General features: G+C 36.5%; 1 protein-coding gene across 5 annotated transcripts in view; it reads right to left on the bottom strand.

Moving 5' to 3' along the window:
• Window positions 1-22,028, bottom strand: part of PIK3C2A (phosphatidylinositol-4-phosphate 3-kinase catalytic subunit type 2 alpha) — a 171,189-nt gene that overhangs the window by 47,842 nt on the left and 101,319 nt on the right. For all 5 annotated transcript variants that reach the window (XM_059137403.1, XM_059137396.1, XM_059137390.1 and 2 more), the window contains 6 exons: window positions 17,564-17,667; window positions 10,217-10,374; window positions 8,175-8,295; window positions 7,112-7,223; window positions 5,688-5,767; window positions 5,493-5,556 (listed from right to left, as the gene is read on the bottom strand). In XM_059137403.1, coding sequence (XP_058993386.1) covers window positions 5,493-5,556; window positions 5,688-5,767; window positions 7,112-7,223; window positions 8,175-8,295; window positions 10,217-10,374; window positions 17,564-17,667 — 639 coding nt within the window. The remainder of the gene's footprint in view (window positions 1-5,492; window positions 5,557-5,687; window positions 5,768-7,111; window positions 7,224-8,174; window positions 8,296-10,216; window positions 10,375-17,563; window positions 17,668-22,028) is intronic.

Raw genomic sequence — 22,028 nt, forward strand, 5'->3', positions numbered from 1 at the left:
ACCTATTTTATTTTGAATAGGAAACACTGGGTCTGATTTTTCACTTTGCACGAGATAATTATTCATACGCAAATGCCATTAATTTCATCAGAATAATAAATTATTAACAAATTGTTAAGTCATTAAAAAAAAACTGGAGTTATTTTTCATTCTCGTTTGGGATTAAGTTCCATATTAAAAACACCAATCCTACCTGCCAAAAATTTGGTATCAGAAACCAAGTTCTTCAGAGGCTGGCCACATATTAATAACATTGGGCCACAGTTATGAAACATTAAATCAACTTTTAAGCATTGTTTACATCTGTACAACCATCACTTTTTACGTTTTGTCTCATGAAAAAACTTCCTTGAGGACTATCCCTCCAGCGTATTCAACCACTGTTGATTTCACCATGATCCAAAAGTATACATGTACAAATATATTATAAAATCATTTATCTGATAAGAATATTTAAAACTCCCTCCCCATTCCTCCATCCTCATTTTAAAGTATATATGTCATTAAGAAACATTTTTACATAATGAATGAACTCCTCAAACATTTAAGCCAACCTTACAGGCCAAGTACTATTAGAATGGGCTGAAACTTAGTACTGTACCATCCTGTAAAAATTTAAACTTTCCCACCCTTGAGACTTGGCAACCATAAACTAAATGCCCCCTGTACATTCATGCTTAAATAAAACCACCTCATTCTCTCAAACACCCAATTACCATCCAATCCTCAGGACCTGACAGTCTGTTTTCTAGCTCCCCATTTTGGCTTGGATAACTTTTATTTCTGCTTCTACTCCTATACCTTCATGCAAAAACCTTTCCAGTTTTGAGGCCCACGTCATTCTCCTATACTATTCCCCATCATTTTTTATGTGCCAGTCATCAATTTATAGTCTATCAATTTCAAATCCATCTTTCTTTGCTCTACTTTGTGATACTGAAGCTAGACCTATAAACATTTTTCCTTTGCCAGCTGACACAATCTTAGGTTTTGTCAATAGAGGGCACTGAAGGGACACTCACACAACAGCATGAAGACACTTCTCATCAGGGTTCTAGTCCTCTATTTTTAAAAAATATATATTTTTTAAATTTATTTATTTGTCAGAGAGAGAGAGAGCGAGAGCGAGAGCAAGCACACGCAGACAGAGTGGCAGGCAGAGACAGAGAGAGAAGCAGGCTCCCGGCTGAGCAAGGAGCCTGATGTGGGACTTGATCCCAGGACGCTGGGATTATGACTTGAGCCGAAGGCAGCCGCTTAACCAACTGAGCCACCCAGGCGTCCCAGTCTAGTCCTCTGTTTTTTACTTCAGCATCAGATCCCAGACCAGCTCCAGCTCCAGCCCAGCATCAGATCCAAAGACCAGCTCCAGCTGCTACCTGCTGACCCCCACCCCAGGTCATGGTCTCTCAATCTGACAACTCTATTAAGGTTCTTTGCTACAGGCAACCCATGTGTCCATGAGATAGCCAAACCCTCTTGGAAGAGGCTGGATTTCCAAAAAAGGGCTGAATTTTAGCCTGAGGTTGGAGGGAAGGTTCTATCCTAAGTCCTTAGAATTCCTTCACTATCCATTGTTCCTCAACCTAGAGCTAACAGCTGCTTTTTCGCACCTATTATTACTGTTGGACCCCTCAAAGCATGATTGGCAAACTTTAAAAAGTTTTAAAAAGGCCAGAGAGTAAACGTTTTAGGCTTGGAGGGCCACATCTTCTCTGTCACAACTCAACTCTGCTATTATGGTGTGAAAACAGATACTGATAATACATGACTAATACTGTGTTCCAATAAAACTTTATTTACAAAAACAGGCAATAGGCCAGATTTAGCATACAAGCCATAATATGTCAAATCCTTCTTTAGAATCCTCTTTCACTCTTTATAGTAATTAAATACTTTTTATTAATTAATGACTCTCTAATTTTCCCTGTTCTACTACTATATTTCCTGTCTTCTAACTTGTCCTCTAATGGCCTGATCTGCCTGACAATTGACATGTAGTCATTTCCCCCACTGTACACCCTATTTTTGCTCTGGATATTCCCCTGACTTTCTACCCTATATCCTGTAAGCCTCAGTTATATAAATGTCCACGTGGAAAACTCATAGCATCTTCAACCCCCAAATTATACTCTATCAGAATCTAAATTGCAATATCATACATACTCTGATCACAATCTTTTTTGTTCTCACACATTCACTCTGACTAAACGAAGTCTTTGAGCTCAGATACTATTCTCTGCTTCTTCTACCAGGTAGCTGAATACTTTCAGAGAAGATCTCAGAACTGTACAGATTCAACATTCCCTAATTTCAGCAGGAACTTGCATGCTACTTAACATTCCTTTTACTCATTCTTGGTCAGTTCTCTTTACCATTCTTCTTAGAATATGAAGCCAAACCATTATTCCTTGGCTCAAAACATTTGCCACTACCCTAACTTCACTTTACTTAAATAAATTAATACCTTATCTCTAGAAAATTAAGGCCTGTAGGAATCAAAACTTCTAGAACTTCCTGATCTCCCCTAAAAGCTAAATTAAAATGTACAAAGATTTATATGTGAACTCATAACTAAAAACTGTAAACTGACAAAATGTCCATTATTTGGTGGCCAGATAAAAACAAAATATGGTGTATCCATACAATGAAAGTATTTAGCAATTAAAAAAAAAAAATCAGCCAACTGTTGGATACACACTACAACTTACATAGAACATGGGCAGGGCTTAAAAACAGTAGGATATGTGAAAAAAAAAAATCAGATATAAAAGATTCCCTAGGCTATGATTCCATTTACATGAAATCTCCATTAAAGGCAAATCTATCTAGCAGGAACCAGACTAGGCATTATCTGTGGGTGGGTCTGGGAATGGGGAATGACTGTAAAGTAGCAAATGGAAAATCTGGGGGTCATGAAAATGTTCTAAAGAACTCGATTGTGGGGATAATTATACAATTCTATGCATTTACTAAAAGAAATCATTGAATTATATACATCAAATGGGTACATTTTATGGTATATAAATTATACCACAATAAAAATGTGGGTATACCGCTATAAAAATGTGGGTATTAATATTTTTTAGTCACTATTTTAGATAAGATGGTCATGAAGACATCTGTGATAAGTGAATGGAGACCTTAAACTGATGGGTAAGCCATGCAAATATCTGGAGGAAAAGCATTAAAAGTAAAGGGAACAAAGGGGTATCTGGGCGGCTCAGTCAGTTAAGTGTCTGACTCTTGACTTCGGCTCAGGTCATGATCTCAGGGTTGTGAGATCCCTGCATTCAGCTTTGCCTACTTAACACTGCTATTAAGATGAACAAAAGTCGGGGGGCGCCTGGGTGGCTCAGTGGGTTAAGCCGCTGCCTTCGGCTCAGGTCATGATCTCAGGGTCCTGGGATCGAGTCCCGCATCGGGCTCTCTGCTCAGCAGGGAGCCTGCTTCCTCGTGTCTCTCTCTGCCTGCCTCTCTGCCTACTTGTAATCTCTCTGTCAAATAAATAAATAAAATCTTTAAAAAAAAAAAAAAAAAAAAAAAAAGATGAACAAAAGTCGGGACGCCTGGGTGGCTCAGTTGGTTAAGCAGCTGCCTTCGGCTCAGGTCATGATCCCAGCGTCCTGGGATCGAGTCCCACATTGGGCTCCTTGCTCAGCGGGGAGCCTGCTTCTCCTTCTGCCTCTGCCTGCCATTCTGTCTGCCTGTGCTTGCTCTCTCCCCTTCTCTCTCTCTGATAAATAAATAAAATCTTAAAAAAAAAAAAAAAAAAAGGATGAACAAAAGTCATCACAAACATAAAGTCCAAAATTAAGTTCCATATCTTCCATCCAAATCTGCCCCTCTCCTGGTTTCTTCCCCCATCCACCCTTTGCAGCTAACAAAATATCTTCCTACCTGATCTGTTTCCACTCTCTCCCCTCTTCCTCACTCTATTCTAGCTAGACAGACAGACCTTATATATACTAGGCACCCTCCTTCCCCCCTAGAAAACCAGATAGTTTCTTTCTCTCTAGTTCTTTGCTCAACTTCATCTTCTTAATAAGGCCTTCTCTGAATACAAATGTTGAAAATGAAACATTATCCTCCTTTATTTTTCTCTGTAGTGCTTACCACCTGATACAGCACGTTTTGCTACTTTTATTGTCTGTCTCATCCAACTAGAGTGTAAACTAAGAGCTGGGATTACAGTTTCATTTGTTTGCTGCCATATCCTCAGCACCTACAGCAAGCATCACAATGAAGAGATATATTCAACATTTACCAAATAAATGAATATGTTTAAATGCTGACAAGAATGTATTAGTTGCTAGAAATTTAAGAGTCATCCTTCACTATTTCTTCTCTTACATCTCATTACTTACCAAAATCCTGCCAATTGTATCTCCTAAATATTGTTAATCAGATCCCTCCTTCCTGCCTTGGCCACACTAATTATTTTTCACTTGGAATACTATAAAACACCTTCCTAAGTAGTTTCCCTGAAACCAATCCTGCCAGAACCCAATGTAACCTACACAGTATGGCCAGAGGGATTTCAAAGCTTAGGACTAAACAAGTCACTCACCCCAATCAACCCTCTATCATCAGCTAAAAATACCTTTAATGGCTAAAGCAGGGGTCAGCAAACCTTCTCCATAAAATAGCAAATAGTAAGTTGTTTAGACTTTGTAGAATAAACAGTGTCTGTCCCAACTACTCAAATCTAGTATTAGAGCACAAATGCAGTCACAGAAAATATGTAAACTAATGAGTGTGGCTGTGTTCCAAAAATTGTTTATTTACAAAAACAGAAAATGGACTGGATATGGCCCTCTAACCTAGAAGACAGATTAGAGGTTAACATGGATTATAAAGTGGTAACTTATATCTGGTATCTCGAGTGTCCTCTCCCAATCTTCCTGTCACACTCTGTACTCTATTACAGAAACGCATATATTTCACATCTGTATCAAATCTGTGTGCTGTTCACACGCTCTTCCCACCTATCTTCTAGCTAACCTGTACTGTTGACTTGGCTCAGGCAAACTCCCTTCTTAGAGGCTTTCCATGAACTCTCAAGTTAGAAGAGTGCCCTTCTTTGATCTCCCAAAGAACACAATGTATACCTCTATACTACATTTACTATACTATATGAAACTGTGTTTAAATCCATCACTAGTTTTAAGTTCTTGGTAAATGGGGACTAGAGCTTTCATTTTCATAACTCCAGCATCTAGCACATAGTGAACATTCAGTTAATGCTATCTGAATTGAACTGAAGGCTCCTCTTAGTAATAAAGCGGAAGTGAGGTGAAGTGCTAACTCATGCAATATTCAGAACTTTGGTTAACAAGATGGCTCAGAAAACAAGTCATCAAATGTCAACATCAAGAATATAGTTTTAATCATCCTTCTACAATATTTCCTCTACCACCACACTAATATTTAAGATAGAACAAAGACAAGAGTCCTTAAGTCATCATGCCAAAATGTGAATTAAGACCTACTTCAATTTGAAGAGCCAGTTCCACTTGGTTGTGGTAAGAATCTAAAAGTTCTTCAACAGGATATCTGAAATAAAGAACAATTATTGTGACTGAAGGATACTATATACTAATACTTTGTTTTATTCACCAAAATAAAGGTATTCACATCCAAAAGCAAAGTCTGAAAACCTGAAATTAATGTTTTAGATGCCACACCTTGTCATGACTTCTTTGTAAGGCTTTTCCATTTGATGCAGGTGTTTGTTTAAATCCACAGGTGTTTTATCATCTTCTGCCTAAAAAAAATATGGTTAAGTTGTATGATAAATTCTTGAAACTAAAGTGATTTTTCAGAACAGACGCTAAAATATTATCAGAATTAAATGCTATTTACAACTGAGTGAGGAAAAAGTACTCTAAAAAATTAATTTAATAAATTAAAAACATAAATGTCTTAGGTCTAGTTTCTGATATATAAGTAGCTCCCAAAGTAACAACTATTTCTGTTCTATAAGGAAAGAATAGAGAGCTTTAAAAAACAAAACAATTTTTATTTATTTATTTTTTTAAGATTTTATTTATTTATCTGAGAGAGAGCACAAGCTGGAGGAGAGGCAGAGGGAGAAGCAGACTCCCTGCTGAGCAGGGAGCCTGATGTGAGGCTCAATCCTAGGACCCTGGGATCATGACCTGAGATGAAGGCAGCTGCTTAATCAACTAAGCCACCCAGGTGTCCCAAAACAAACACTTTTAAAGATGGCTGACAACCAAATGAAAATGATGGTGGGATTGGATCAGATGTGGAAGAAATCATCTGAATGTCTGAGTTAGTTTTCTAATGATAATCAAATTGCTCCCAACCTTACCCTCAACAAACAAGGTACCAATCTCTTCTGCCATACTAAGTCTTTAGTATGTAAATATATTAAAAAACATCATTTCTTAAGAAACTGAAGAAAAGCCACCAAAGACTGCTAAAATATACTGAATTTCATGAAATAGTTTCCACCCAAGTGAAATAAATTTTATGAAACACAGGAGTAAAACATAAGAAAATAAAGTAAAAATGACTGCTCTTTTTCCATCAAAGTTCTACCAAGTGAAGAATAATTCTCTTTAAAGATTAAAGTTTATCAAGTGTTCATACAGTAATAAAACAGCATAATCTCCTGTACTCTAATGTGCTTTAACTTCAAAAGAAAGTACTTTATTTTAAGAAGAGAAATAGGTTTCTTTAGTGCAGAATAATGTATATTTTTCAGTTTGATGCAAACGTCAACATGGATCTCTTCTTCCCCCAAACTGTATTTACTATTCAAAATCTTTCCTCCTTCCTCATTTCTCTTTGAACCCAAATGTTTTCATTCTTGAAAAACCATTACAAATCAAGCTTTTATTTCCTCCACTCTGATTTTCAAATATGCCTCCAGCTCACAGTAGTATGCTATCTAAGACTCCATGATTGAAAAGTTCCCCCCTTCTGCTGAAAACCCTTGTTGTGGGTAGAATTAGTTCCTCATTCCAATCCATTCACCAGTCCAACTCAGAAATCTTGGAGAATGCAGAAATTGCAAATTGGCTAATTAGGAGAATTACTCAGATTCAACCAAATGCAATTCAGTTATGAGGTACATACTTACTGTTCGGGCCAGATTTTGACACATTGCGCTGAAGGTCAAAAGTTGTAGTTTAATCTCTGTGTCCCATTTTCGGCAGTTTTGAATATATTCATGACTTCCAAGGCAATGATTACTATTAAAATATATTAATTTTCATCAATATTATTCTCAAAGTAGAAATTACAGAGGTAAGAGTAAGATATAACTTGTATCTGCATCAGAAATTGAAGAGAATGGTAAAATGTAGAGACAGTTTTCTTTTTTTTTTTTTTATAGATTTTATTTATTTATTTGACTGAATAAGCAGAGATCACAAGCAGGCTGAGAGGCAGACAGAGAGAGAGAGGTGGAAGCAGGCTCCCCGCTGAGCAGAGAGCCCTATGTGGGGCTCGATCCCACCTAGGATCATGACCGGAGCTGAAGGCAGAGGCCCTAACCCACTGAGCCACCCCAGCGCCCCTGTAGAGACAGTTTTTTAACCAAGTGTGGACACTTAAATAAAAGAGTAATTCTACATGAGAAGAGTCACAGCACAAAAGAAAGAAGATGAAGATGAAAAAAACAAACAAGAAAAACAAGGGCAGGGCATTTCGAATAACCTAAAATATTAAAATCTGTAAAATAACTGCACTAAAAGCTAGATACAATAAATTATCTGGTTCAGAAAAAAATTATAATGATTATTTTAGGCAACTAAAAGGAAGTCACAGCTGACCACTGTGTGAAACGTAATGGTACATGCTACAAAAGGAAAATGGGGAGTCTATAATGATGTGACTATCGACTCTTAGCACAAAGAAAAGAGCCATTAAATTCACTTATCAACCGATTGCCCACCATTCTTTCCATTTAACACTATAAGCTTAAGGGCAATACCACGTTTTAATTATGTCTGTTAGCTCTCCACTGTCTTAAACACATCTCAATATAAATGTATCTCAATATAAGCTTATTGATCCAATGAATTAATTCAGTAGGACCCAATGTATTCTTGGGAGTACAAATTTAACTTGAAATTTTTCTAATTTAACTCCTTAAAATTAAATTTCAAAAGACATTGCTAAGTAGTTAAATGAATACTTACTTTTGCAGCACTTCCTCTTGACCACAAACTTTCAGAACATAGCTGCCAACATCTACTTGATTCAAGTCATCATGTACCCAGCAAAGGGCTTGCATTATAATGATTTCTACAGTAGAACTCACTGTAAAAGAGGCATCAGTTTCATTTTGCTCATTTCACTCTATACACTTGAGAATGTTATTCTTATCATTTAAGAGAGCCCATACAACAGAAATATAATGTAGGCCACATACAGAATTTAAGATATTCTACTAGCCAGACTGAGAAAAGTAAAAAGAAACAGGTGAAGCTAATTTCAACATATTTAACTTAATAAATCCAAAATGTCATTGCATCATATAACCAGCATTTTAAAATTACCAATGACACAGCTTATTTCTTTTCAAATTGGGTCTTGGAAATCCACTGTGTATTTTACATATATAGCACATCTCACTCTATATTAGCCACATTTTCAGTACTCAATAGCCGCATGGGGCTAGTGATTACTGTATTAGATAGGGCAGATCTTAGCTAAGAAAGCCACCTCCCTACCACAGACTCCTCCAAAAAGGTTAACATTTAGCAGGACACAGCAAACAATGATTTAAACCAAATCATAAGGAAAAAATAATTACCATTTTAAATGTTTGACATGTTCCTCATAAATTTTCCAAAGAATAAAAATATAGCAAGTAGGAAGTATTGTTCAATTATTGTTCGTGACAATAGCTGGATACTAAGATTACAAGACACTAAAAATTAAAGTAACCCTTTAAAGTAATTTACTTCTGAGAGTTCCTATGATCAATTTAGAAAACAATTATTCAGTACAGACTTCATGAAAATCAACAGATTGGCAGAAAAGGCCATAAAATATCTAATGCAATGGGTACATTTCTGAACAGCCAATTGTATGGTAATACTTATCATTTGGACACACTTATATCATAATGTGGTTAAATTTCTTAACAGAGATGTACACTGTAAATGTGCATGTTTATGAAGAACCAAACGATAGGCATTTGAGATATTTTCTCAAAAAGTAGTATCTTGATTTATTGTCTTTTTTATATTGTCTTGATATATTATCTTTAAGTCATCACTTTTTTCCTCAAAAAGTAATGATATCTTGACATATTAAGTAAAAACCATACAAACTGAAATACTTGTCATCAGTGTTTACTATTTCTATCAAGGGGCCTATTGATCTTTTTTCAATTTTAGTAGTAATTCTTACAACAAAAGGGTTTTAAATAATCCCCAGATCAAAATTCAAAGTATGTTATAAGAATAGTTTTTCCTTTAGAAACTAAAAGAATAATTATTATAGTTGGCTAACATTTTTGTTTCAGATTCATATTTTTTTTTCAAAGAGCCTTGAAAAGTGCAAAGCTACAAAGAAAGTATCCAAATATTGGACATTTTCCTAGTCAAAACCATGCCCCCCAAATGGCATCAATTTTAGGTCAAAGTACTGTAGAAATATAGCCCTTATTCTACTGCTGGAATCCCATTAAAATAATATACATCATGAGACTCAAACTATGACAAAAATTTCCTACAGACTTAAGGATACATTTCTAGAAAGGATATCCACACCAAATTTGGGAAAGAGTTAGAACTAAAGGAGGATTATCTACTTCTTAGAAGAGCTTAGCAAGATACCTGGAATTTCAATTTCACTGACAGCTATTTATAAACAAACACTCTTCTTGCCATAAAATGAAAAAAAAAAAAAAATTGGGACTATAAATAGCCTTTTAATACCATGCTTTGGGACCTTGGCCAAATGTCACCAATTAATCAAAATTACTCAGCATTTTTCACAGAAATATGCAGTCATAAAGGTAAACTATTTTCCCACTAGTCCTAACCAGAAAATTATCCAAATGAATGCCATTTTTTTGAAAAGGGTAACTAATGAATGTTAAGTATTTTACCACACACACACAACACAAAATTTTTTAAAGGATACCTAATGATAACAGGGTCAAGAATGATTAAAATAACATTTTAAACATTTCTCCCAAAGCAAGATGGTTGGGAAACCACAAACCTACCATCACATGTAAAAGTAACTGGCAGTTGAAATCCTTCAATTTCAATGGAGACCTTCACGCTGGCATTTTCTCCACATATATTTCTTTGCACTGTAACTGGACTTAACAAATAGCCCGGATTTGTGCAGTGATTGGTATATGGAAAGTTGGTCTTCAATCTGTTCACAAGAAAGAAGAAGTTAAAAATATTTTTAAAGCTGCATTTGAGAGCCCTAAACAAAATTTTGCATGCTTACTACCATTCAGTTCTGTGTCTTGTTCAATTCTAAAGTAGCTCATAAGAACTGTAATGAATGGACCCCAGTTAAACTCCAAATACCAGCATTTGCCTTTTAGATAAGAGGAATCCAAGAAAAGAGATTAACTAGAGCCAGGAGATCTGTGGTAACACTAGCAACATTAACCAGGCATACATTGGATACAAGGCATTAAATGAGGTTTTCTGCTTCAGATTTTTTGGCTATACAGTATAATTATACAAAATGTACACTTTTAATGAATCTACTGAGAATACAGCAAAGTAACCCTCAACTGCAATTGCTAGAGGGATAAAGAGTTTGTTGTCTTTTAAAAATGTTTTTCTTAGGGCTTTTTCTCCTACATTTTGGGGGCAGAGGGTTGGTTGTTAGACAACAATAAAAAATCATTATCAGTTTTTACCATGCTGTAGGCCGTTATTCTCTCAAAGTGATTTCTAAAACTCAGGGAATGGCAAGAACTGCCTGTGAAGGTATTCACAGGAACAACATAGTTTAAATTGAAATGCAGGAGTACAGTATATATGGCTCTTCCCCAACATCACTTTCTGTTACCAGAAAACAAAGGAAAATTTGATGCCTTTTTAAAATTTGTAGCCTGCCTTTAACTGACTTTTTTCTGGAGGTTAGAAAACAAGATCCAATTCTCCTGAGTGCTTTTCACAGGAATATAAATGGAATGAATGCTTAAAGTATTATGTATTTCCCTCTGTAGAGATTAAAATAATCAAGTCATAGGAATAAAATAAAATAGTTTGGGAAGACAAAAAGAAAAGGATCAGGAGAGGAGCACCTGGGGAGGCTCAGTTGATTAAGTGACTTTGATTTTGGCTCAGGCCATGAACTCAGGGTCCTAAGACTAAGCCCCTCGACCTGCTCCGTACTGAAGTGTGCTTGAGCACTCTTCTCTAAACAAAATCTTGGGACCTGGGTGGCTCAGTCAGTTAAGCATCTGCCTTCAGCTCTGGTCATCATCTCAGGGTCCTGGAACAAAGTCTGGCATCTGCACTCCCCTCAGCGGGGAGCCTGCTTCTCTGCCTGCTTGTATGCTCTCTCTCTGACAAATAAATAAATAAATCTACAAATAAATTAAGTCTTTAAAAATAATAATAAAATAAAATCTTAAAAAAAAAGAGGCAGTGAGTATAACTGTACACGGTCTCTAGAGACAGACAACCTGAGTTTAAATCCTGATTTTACTACTTACCAGCCATGTAACCACAGGCAAGTTATTGAATCTGCTTCCAGCTTCCTCTTCTACAAACTGAGGACACCACCACTAACTTCATAAGGTTATTGTGAGAATTATGTGAACTAAGTTTTTTTAAGAATTTTTTTAAAGATTTTATTTATTTATTTGACAGAGAGAAACAGTGAGAGCAGGAACATGAGCAGGGGGAATAGTAGAGGGAATGCAGACTCCCTGCTAATCAGGGAGCCCAATGGGGGGCTTGATCCCAAGACCTTGGGATCATGACTTGAGCCGAAAGCAGACAGTTAACAACTGAGCCACCCAGGTGCCCCTATGTGAACTAAGTTTGTAACACACTCAGAGCAGTGCCTAGTAATAGAGGGGCTACAGGCATCTTGTCAAATAAATGAATAAACGAACAAATCTGAGTTCTGCACTGTAGTCTTAAGTACCACAAAAGATCCAATATCAAAAAGAAGAAAAGTAGAGGTGTCTTGGTGGCTCAGTGAGTTAAAGCCTCTACCTTCAGCTCAGGTCATAACGCCAAGGTCCTGGGATGGAGCCCGGCATCGGGCTTTCTGCTTGCGGGGAGCCTGCTTCCCTTCCTCTCTGCCTGCTTGGGATCTCTGTCTGTCAAATAAATAAATAATGTCTTTTTTTAAAAAAAGAAGAAGATGGGGCGCCTGGGTGGCTCAGTGGGTTAAAGCCTCTGCCTTCGGCTCAAGTCATGATCCCAGAGTCCTGGGATCGAGCCCCACATCGGGCTCTTGGCTCTGCAGAGAGACTGCTTCCTCCTCTCTCTCCCTGCCTGCCTCTCTTGCCTACTTGTAATCTCTGTCTGTCGAATAAATAAATAAAATCTTTAAAAAAACAAACAAAAAAAGAAGAAGAAGAAGAAAAGTAATTAAAAAAAATTAATATAGGGGCGCCTGGGTGGCTCAGTGGGTTAAAGCCTCTGCCTTTGGCTCAGGTCATGATCTCAGAGTTCTGGGATCGAGCCCCACATTGGGCTTTCTGCTCCGTGGGGAGCCTGCTCCCCGCCCCACTGCCTGCCTCTCTGCCTACTTTGTGATCTCTGTCAAATAAATAAATAAAATCTTAAAAAAAAAACTAATAAAAGTTGAGGTGCTTGGGTGGCTAAGTTGGTTGAACGTTTGCCTTCAGTTCGTGTCATGACCTCAGGGTTCTGGGATCAAGCCTGGTATTGGGCTTCCTGCTCAGTGGGGAGCCTGCTTCCCCCTCTCCCTCTGGCCCTCCCTATTGCTTGTGTTCTCTCTCCCTCTTTCACTTTCTCTCTCAAATAAATAAAATCTTAAGAAAAAAACTACTATAAGTAATAAACTTATATTGACATTGGAAATGCACCTTTATACATGGATACAGCATCTTCAGATATTTAACTGTTTCAAACTTACCCCTCTACGACATAGTGCCAAGACCTTCGTTGGACCTTGCCCAAGATTCTTTTTTCTTATTAATCTACTAGGTATTCTCTTGTTTTCTACACTATAAAATAGATACTTACAGCAAATCACGTATCAGAGAATTCTGCCTATATCCAAGCAAGATTTCAAGTTTCATCTTTCCTTAAAGATGATGAAAGGGCAAGCAGACATTCCTGATAATAGCTCAGAAATTTATTAGACTAAATTTCCAGTGATCAAAGTTACATTCAATGAACTTGATTTGCTAGGGTAGGTTCCTTCAACTCCTTTCCTTAAAGTGAGTCCTTTTTTGAATACATGCACCCCAATGAATTTTATAGCAGCATATTATATTATTTATAATAGCCAAGTTATGGAAACAGCTCAAGTGTCCATTGAATGATGAATGGATAATGAAGAGATAGGAATATTGGAATAATGGAGTATTATTCAGCCATAACAAAGAATGAAAGCTTGCCATTTGCAATGACATGGATGGAGCTGGAGGAGAGTATTACGCTAAGAGAAGTCAGTCAGGAAAAGACAAATACCGTATGATTTCACTCATATGTGGAATTTAAGAAACAAGCAAATGAGCCACTGGGGTTGGGGAAAAGAGAAAGGTAAAAACCAAGAAACAGACTCTCTCTCTCTCTCTCTCTTTTTTTGATGTAGGTTCCATGCCGAGTATGAAGTCCAGCATGGAGCTTGAACTCACCTGAGCTTAGATCAAGTCAGACCCTTCCTTAACTGAATGAGCCACTCAGGTGCTCCCAAGAAACAGACTCTTAACTACAAAGAACAAAGTGATGGTCACCAGAGAGGAGGTGGGTGAAGGGATGGGGTTAAATAGGTGATGGGAATTACAGAGCAGACTTACTATGATGAGCACCGGTGATACATAGAAATACTGCACTTATATGTTAACTGGAATTTCAATAAAAACTTCAAAAAAAACAAGTCCCTTTTTTACACAGCAACGTGAATGTACATAATATCACATACCTGCACATGTAAAACTGGTTAAAATAGCAAATTTCACACTATGTATGTTTTATCACCATAAAAAAATTTTATAAATGAGGGGTGGAGCTGTCAGATGAGTGCCTGACCCTTGGCTTTGGCTCAGGTCATGAGCTCAGGGTAGTGAAATGGAACCCCATGTTGGGATTTTTTAATTTTAAATGAGCTCTATCTCTGCTTGACATCGCAGAAGATAATCCAGAAAAAAAAGTCATTTTGTTTCTGCAAAACTGACATTTCTTTATTTTTATGGTTTTGTCTGCTTTATCCAAATTGGGGAAAAACTAAAATGATAACAGATTCTTTAAAGTTGGGGGGTTTTTTGTTTATAACTAAATTTTTAAACACACAAAAGCAAATTAAACTGCTGAATTATTTAAATAAACCATCAGAGGTGTTTTTATGGATACTCTCATACACTGGAGCTTGATATTCTTAAGTTATAACAATACAGATTACTTTTTAAACTCTAATTGTCATTTTCTCTCAAATTTCCACCTCTCTGTCATCACCAAAGAAACAGCCTTCTTGGCTTATTTTTATTATTTTTTAAAGATTTATTTATTTATTTATAAAATGATTTTATTTATTTATTCATTTGAGAGAGAATGAGTGAGAGAGAGCATGAGAGAGGAGAAAGTCAGAGGGAGAAGCTGACTCCCCAAGGAGCAGGGAGCCGGATGTGGGACTCGATCCTGGAAGTCCGGGATCATGACTTGAGCCGAAGGCAGCCACACAACCAACTGAGCCACCAGGCGCCCAGATTTATTTATTTTAGAGATACTGAGAAAGAGTGCATGAGTAGGGGAGGAGCAGAGGAGAGAATCCCAAGCAGACTCCCTGCTGAGCACAGAGCCCTAACTGGGGCTCAATCTCCAAACCCATGAGATAATGACTACAGCCAAAACCAAGAGTCAGATGCTCAACCAACTGAGCCACCCAAGTGCCCCTTAGTTTGCTTATTTAATGTGGTTCTACAGTTCAGGAAATTTAAATCTTTTATGGTTTATTTTCCTACTGTGTGCTCAATCAAGCTGAAGTTAGGTACAGACAGAGCCAAATCATGCAAAATCAGAAGGACAGGAAAAAAAGATAAAAATGAGGGCTTTTTAAAAGACAAAAATAAAAATTACAGAAGTAAAGTCTGTATTATTTAGAATAAAATTACCTAAATGCAGAAGTTAAGTCCTTGAAAACATACAAGGAATCATTGGGATCAGGACACTATTGCAGGATGTAAATAATGTAATGTAAATGTAATGTAAATAATGAAATGTCCTGAATCACAGCATTACAGTCCTTTAAACTAAAAAAGATTCTTGAGATCACTAATCCAGCTCCCTAATTTCACACAAGGAAAAAAAAAGTCTTAGAACCAGCAATGTATCAGAGTCTGTTATACAAGTAATCTTAATTGTAAAAAGTATCTTGACAAATCTTTCATAGCTGAGTTAAAATGATTAATCATTTTAAGAGATTTCAAAAAGTAAGGAGTTTAAGGAGTAAAAGTATAAACAGTTGTTTAAGGATTAAGAGTATAAATACTTGTTTAAAAATTTCAGTGCAGAAATGATCATACTGGGAAAAAAAAATAGCGCTATTAATTTCTTCAAGGGATATCTCCTGACCCCAATCTCCAAAGTCGCAGGGGAAGAAGTGAAAAGCCTAGAAGATGGCTCCAAAAACACCTCTGCTTCTTACTTCTCTGAAATATTTTTTGGAATCACTCTCTACTAATGGAAATAAAATTACAAAAAGAAGTCATTCTCTCCTTACTTCATCTGGGGTTTCAGATTACATAAACCACTGCGCACGTGTATAAATAAAAATAATCATTTTAGCTTAGTGGCAGAGTCTGTGTAAATAACTATACGATTCAAATGCGGAGAAAGGTAGATCTCAAGACAGGCTAATTTCCCAACCTGCAAAGCTTAAATGCAACAGTCACTCAAAACAGTCTAACAGAAAGCATATAGGGCTTTTTTAGGGAGAAAACTGAAGGAACTAGATAAACACATAACAGATTACTTCCAAAATTAAGGCAAAAGAGTATTTCCAAATTATTAACCACACACACACATATGGTATAATGACATGAAGGCACAGATAATTTATAATACATGTAATTTGAATATTAAGTCCCCTAAATGTCTCTTCTATCTTAAAAACCTTTCCACAGAGAAGAAAAAGTGCCTCTACTGATATTTTTCTTTTTCTCCCCTAAGGTATTCTGAAGAAAAGAAATGTTGGTTAAGAGGTAACAAAGACAGAATTTTAATGAAATATTACCAATTGTCTAGAAAATCCAGTTATTAAGTTCCTTAAACATTAAAATGAAGTATATACTCAAAAATGATTTGGGAACCCCACACTCTGCTTCACTTACAGCAGACCACACTGAGGAAAATACTGAATTCAATGAATAAATCCCTCACTGGTGATATACTTTCTTCCAATAACAGATTTCAACCCCTTGGCCACAATGTTTGTTGTTCCACTCTTTCCTTCCGTGGGATTTTTCTATCTGGTGTTGGCTGAGGGGACTCCCTTTCCTCCCTTCCTGCAAGACCATTAGAATATAAAGTCTAAGTAAGCTACAAGTGGCTATATTCCCTGCCTTCAAAACCCCACCTGCAGTAGTAAAAAATGAAGCCAACATTCAGGGAGGAAGGGCAGGAAGAAAGAAAGGATGAAAATGGGAAAGGGGAATCACAGGGAGGAGAGATCAACTCAAGCATGTAAATTCCAAGATCTTGCTGTAACTGAGCTCTGTTCCGTCCTTCCTCTTTCTGCTATAGGGGTTTATGAATCAATACATGACTGTTCTTTAAGCTAGTTTAAGATGGGTTTCTAGCACTCACAACAGAAGTCGACTAATATAGTGATACAATGGAAAGAAAACAAACTGAACCAAAAGCAAAGGAGACCTGACTCTGCTGCTGGCTAGCTGAGTAAATTTTAGTAGGTAACTTCTCTGAGTCTGTTTCCTCATCTATAAGAAGTATTAGACATATTTAAGATAAAAAGAATATTTCAGAAATGCATTTTTCTAACATTTGCTGCTATAAACTCCTGTTGTACAAGCATCTCTTAAAGGACAGTATTTTGAATGTCAGAAAGTTTACAGTAAATTGTCTCCCTAAAACAAAAACAGATTTTTAAAGTGCACCAAAACTTCTATATGTTTAAGCCATGTTTTCAATGGTTAACAGTGAAATTACTGTCTGACCTCAATTTTTTCTTCTAAGTATTCACAAACTAAACAGGTTAGGAAGGATACAGGTTTAGATACAATTGCTGTTAATGTGTTAATTAATGGTCTTGAAATTTTAGCCACAGGGAGAAGATAACTGAAATTTTAAAAATCTTAGAATTATTAGTACTATCCTTGTTTTCAAGTTAACTTTTTAAAAGTATTTAATAAAAAAACTTTATAAGAAAAATTCCTTACTTTGTAATGGACTGACAAAAAGCTGCCACTTCCTCATTCTGTACTTCAATTTCTTGTACAAGAGAACTTCCGGTTGACAAACCACTGGTCCCATTTGGGTCTTTCTGTAACCAAAAAAATGTTTTTATTTTAAAAGTAAAAGATCTCTAAATGTTAAACAGCAATAAAGCACAAACACGTTTTTACAAAAGTATATACAAAGATATAAAGGAAAAACAAATCATATCAATAGCAAAGTTTTATATTTTAGATTTCTATCTTTGTGAAAGTAATACCAGCTAAGCCTTGAAGTTCATTGGTTTTACTTGCTCAAAAGTAGTAGGTTGTACTTTGTACTGGTCAACAAGAATGGAATGCTGAAGAGATTTCCATTCAAAACCTTCCCAAAATAAATGCTTCAGAAAGTTAACGGCTGAATAAAATTAAAGGACTACACTGTTTTAAGAAAGTGAAAAGATCAAGCCCATTTGGGACTCCTCTAGTAACCAGAAATTCTATTTTTTCAACTTTGGCCCAATTCCAAAAAGGCAGCTGGTTCTTTATGTAAGAGAATGAGTTTTAGGAGTTAGCAGGCATTTTCCATCTTATTATGCACACATCCTGACAGTCCTTTAAAAGTTAAGTTTATGTCTGATCAAACTCTGTGTGCAATACTTCAAAGAGAATAAATTCACTACCCAAGCAGAGCCAAAGAGCAGAGTCCATTTGGAACTGTCTTTTTAAAAAAGGATTTTATTTGAGAGGGAAGCGTGCCTATTTGTGCAAGTGCCTGAGTGGTGAGGTTGGGGGAGGGAGCAGAGGAGAAGGGAGAGGAAGAAGGAAAGAATGTTAAACCAACTCCATGTTGAATGCAGAGCCCAACTCAGGGCTAGATCCACAATCCACGACCTTGAGATCATAACCTGAGCTGAAACCAAAAGATGCTTAATGGACCAGGTCACCAAGGCACCCCCATTTAGAGGTGTTTTGATTTACTATATAAAAATACTTAGTCTGACACAAATTTCAAATGTAAATTTCCTTTGAAATTCAATTAAATTAAAATTGGAATATTCTCAACTCAAAACTAAGTGAATAAGAATACAGTACATATATTTCAAGAATTCTAATGGAGTTCAATGACCATGGCACACACAAAAACCTTCTCAGAAAAATTACAGCAACAACTCCTTTATGAATTTCCTTCTTTTAAAACGTATCAGAGCCCTTTCTCCTAGAATGGGATATGCACATTTAAGGGGGGAAAAAACACAAAACAAACCTTGAGTTCTAGAAAAATCACAACTAAAAATAACACAACTCATGGGAAAAACAGAGTTAAGGCAAACTATTCAAAATCCACTTAACTTTGTAATCAAGGCCTCAACTAAAATAGTAAGTCCTTATAAAAATATGTGCACAGTTAAATCTCCACTTGAATTTGCACCTAGCTAGCATTATGGTCTTCGATCCTCTGAAGCCTTAAACCCTGGAACTCCTGCTTCTACTCAAGACCAATTTCAATGAAGTTAAATTACAATCTAGAAAAAAATATATAATCTAGGATGTACATCTTCATGAAAGTTCTTAAAGCAAAGAGAAAGGTCTTCACAACTTTGTCTGCACTTACTGGTCTTCACCAGAGAGCTTAACACTGTGGAACATGGAATCACTCTTGACACCACTCATTCAACCACCATCTTCACTAGAAGACAACACTTCTGCAGAATTTCCAATGTTTTCCTTAATATTTTCTCATATTACTAAGGATTTCTTTTTAATTATGAGAAAGTTTGTTCTTTTTGTTTTAAAATGTTACATGCTGGAAAAATTGTGTTTGAACAAATGCCACGTCTCCATTTTACTGACATCAAGCCAATATTTACCAATTATATGAGTTAATTTGTGTTACAGAAACAAGCACTATAGCAAATAAACCATACAACCCTGAAAATGGGATTTGATATTCCTAAAAATTCTCTGGCCTGACATATCAAATTTGCCATAATCTAATCCAGGCACATTTCCCAGAACTTCCCAAATGATTTCTATGTTCCAATTAGTTTGAATCATATGCTGTTCTCCCCTCCTGCCACCTTTAAGTACTTAGTCTGAACCAAACACCGTATCATCACATTCTGTTTTATATTTATCATAATGTGAAAGCCCTCTGAAGATAATCTAATTTTACTCAATGTTATATTCTTGTAGAACTTAAATCTCTGGGTCAGAAAACACCCAATCATTGGTTCAATTTGGGAAAGGGAGAATAGAGAGTTATTCGTAAGTATAATTTCAGTTTTATATGATGAAAAGTTATGGCGATGGATGGTAGTGATGGCTGTACAACAGTATGAAATGTATTTAATATCAGTGAACTATACAATTAAAAATGGTTAAGACAGTAACTGCTTATGTGTATTTTACCACCCCCCCAATCTAGCAAATACTGAGCATTTATTACATGTCAAGCCCTGCTATATGAAATTTTAAAATATGTTTTATTTATTTCTTACAAAGCTTTTTTTTTTTTTTTTTTAAAGATTTTATTTATTTATTTGAAAGAGAGAGACAGTGAGAGAGAGCATGAGTGCAGAGAAGGTCAGAGGGAGAAGCAGACTCCCCATGGAGCTGGGAGCCCAATGTGGGATTCCATCCTGGGACTCCAGGATCATGACCTGAGCCGAAGGCAGTCGTCCAACCAACTGAGCCACCCAGGCATCCCACTTACAAAGCTTTTGTAGATGGGTAGTATAATCCCCATTTTACAATGAGGCACAGAAAAGTTAATTAACACAAGGTCACACAGCTAATACAATCAGAGTTAAGATTTCAAACCAGGCAGCTTAGCTTCAGAATCACATGCTTAATCACTCTGCCATTCTCACCTCTCAAAAAGGCCTCCCTAAAAAAAACTTAAAAACATAATGAGAAAAACAATATTATGACCTTTGCAGGAGCAATGCTATATAGAAAACCTACACTTTTGCATGACCCAATAATCATCTTTCCTTCTTTAATTCTTTTTTTTTTTTTTTTTAAGATTTTATTTATTTGTCAGAGAGAGAGAGCGAGAGCGAGCACAGGCAGACAGAGTGGAAGGCAGAGTCAGAGGGAGAAGCAGGCTCCCTGCGGAGCAAGGAGCCCGATGTGGGACTCGATCCCAGGACGCTGGGATCATAACCTGAGCCAAAGGCAGCTGCTTAACCAACTGAGCCACCCAGGCGTCCCCTTTAATTCTTTTTCATGTTTTACTTATTAACAGATTTTGAATCTCCTTAGTGGCATTTATAGATTTTTTTTTAACCCAAAAAAATTGTACTATTCAGAGTACCTTTCATGAATTAGGTCTTTCCTTTCAAGAAGATTATAGATCATAGATCACACAGCTCATTTAATTTCTGCAATATTCTATATAAGTTTCAACTGACAGTGACAGAAACAGACTACAACTATCTCTCTAGTCATACATCAAGATAAAAACACCACCTGAAAAGTTAACTCAAAATGTTCTGTTTTCATTTTGTTCTTACAAGTGAAAAACAGGTGAACTGCCAATGTGTCACCTCATATAGTAACATTTAGGGTTTTTGTTTTTCTCCATTCTTCCTGGAACAATTTATTTTTTTTTTTAACATTTTACACTATTCCCTCAACTTTTGCCCCCAATCCCTCCCTTTAATTCCAATCAACCTAGGCATCAAATAACCTCTTTTCTCCCTTGATCTTGCGCAAACCTTTATGTAGCATTCAAGGCTTTCTATTTTGTACTACAGTTATATGCACATACAATGTCTCTCCTTCTAAACCAAGTTCTTTAAGGATTAGGTCTGTGAATGATTCATCTGTAACCCACACACTGTATCCTCAAATATTTTTCAACAAATGAAAGAGACAAAAAATTGCTAATGCTATTATCTAATATACAGAAGTAAGAAAGGTCTGTGGGGGGGAAGACAGGGAGTTCTCTAGTAAGAAAGTTTAGGTTTGTAAATCCATGTAGTTGGTTACCATCTAGAAGTATCCTATTCCAGAGCTAAAGGCACAGATTTGAGGATCATTTAATTTCTGCTATTTTCTACTGGGAAATTTCTCTCTGCTAATGGCTGTAGGCATCCATCAAGATCAGTGAGGGAGCAATATCCCACATATATAATTTTTAAAGAGATTTACTATAAAGCATTGGCTCCTGTAATTATAGAAACTGACAGGTCTGTCAGTTGGCAAGCTGGAGACCCCGGAGATAATGGTATAGTTTTCATCTTAGTCCAGCAGGCTCAAGACCCAGAAAGAGCTGATATTTCAGTTGGGAGTCCAAAGGCAGGAAAAAAACCCAAGTTCCAGCTCAAAGGCAGTCAGGCTGGAGGAATTTCCCCTCATTAGAAGTAGGGTCAGGGTGCTTTGTTTTATTCAGGCATCGAACTGGTTGGATGAGGTCCACCCACAATAGGGAGGATAATCTGCCTTTACTCAGTCTATTGATTCA

This window comes from Mustela lutreola, chromosome 1 (assembly GCF_030435805.1).
Source record: "Mustela lutreola isolate mMusLut2 chromosome 1, mMusLut2.pri, whole genome shotgun sequence".
Lineage (NCBI taxonomy): Eukaryota > Metazoa > Chordata > Mammalia > Carnivora > Mustelidae > Mustela > Mustela lutreola.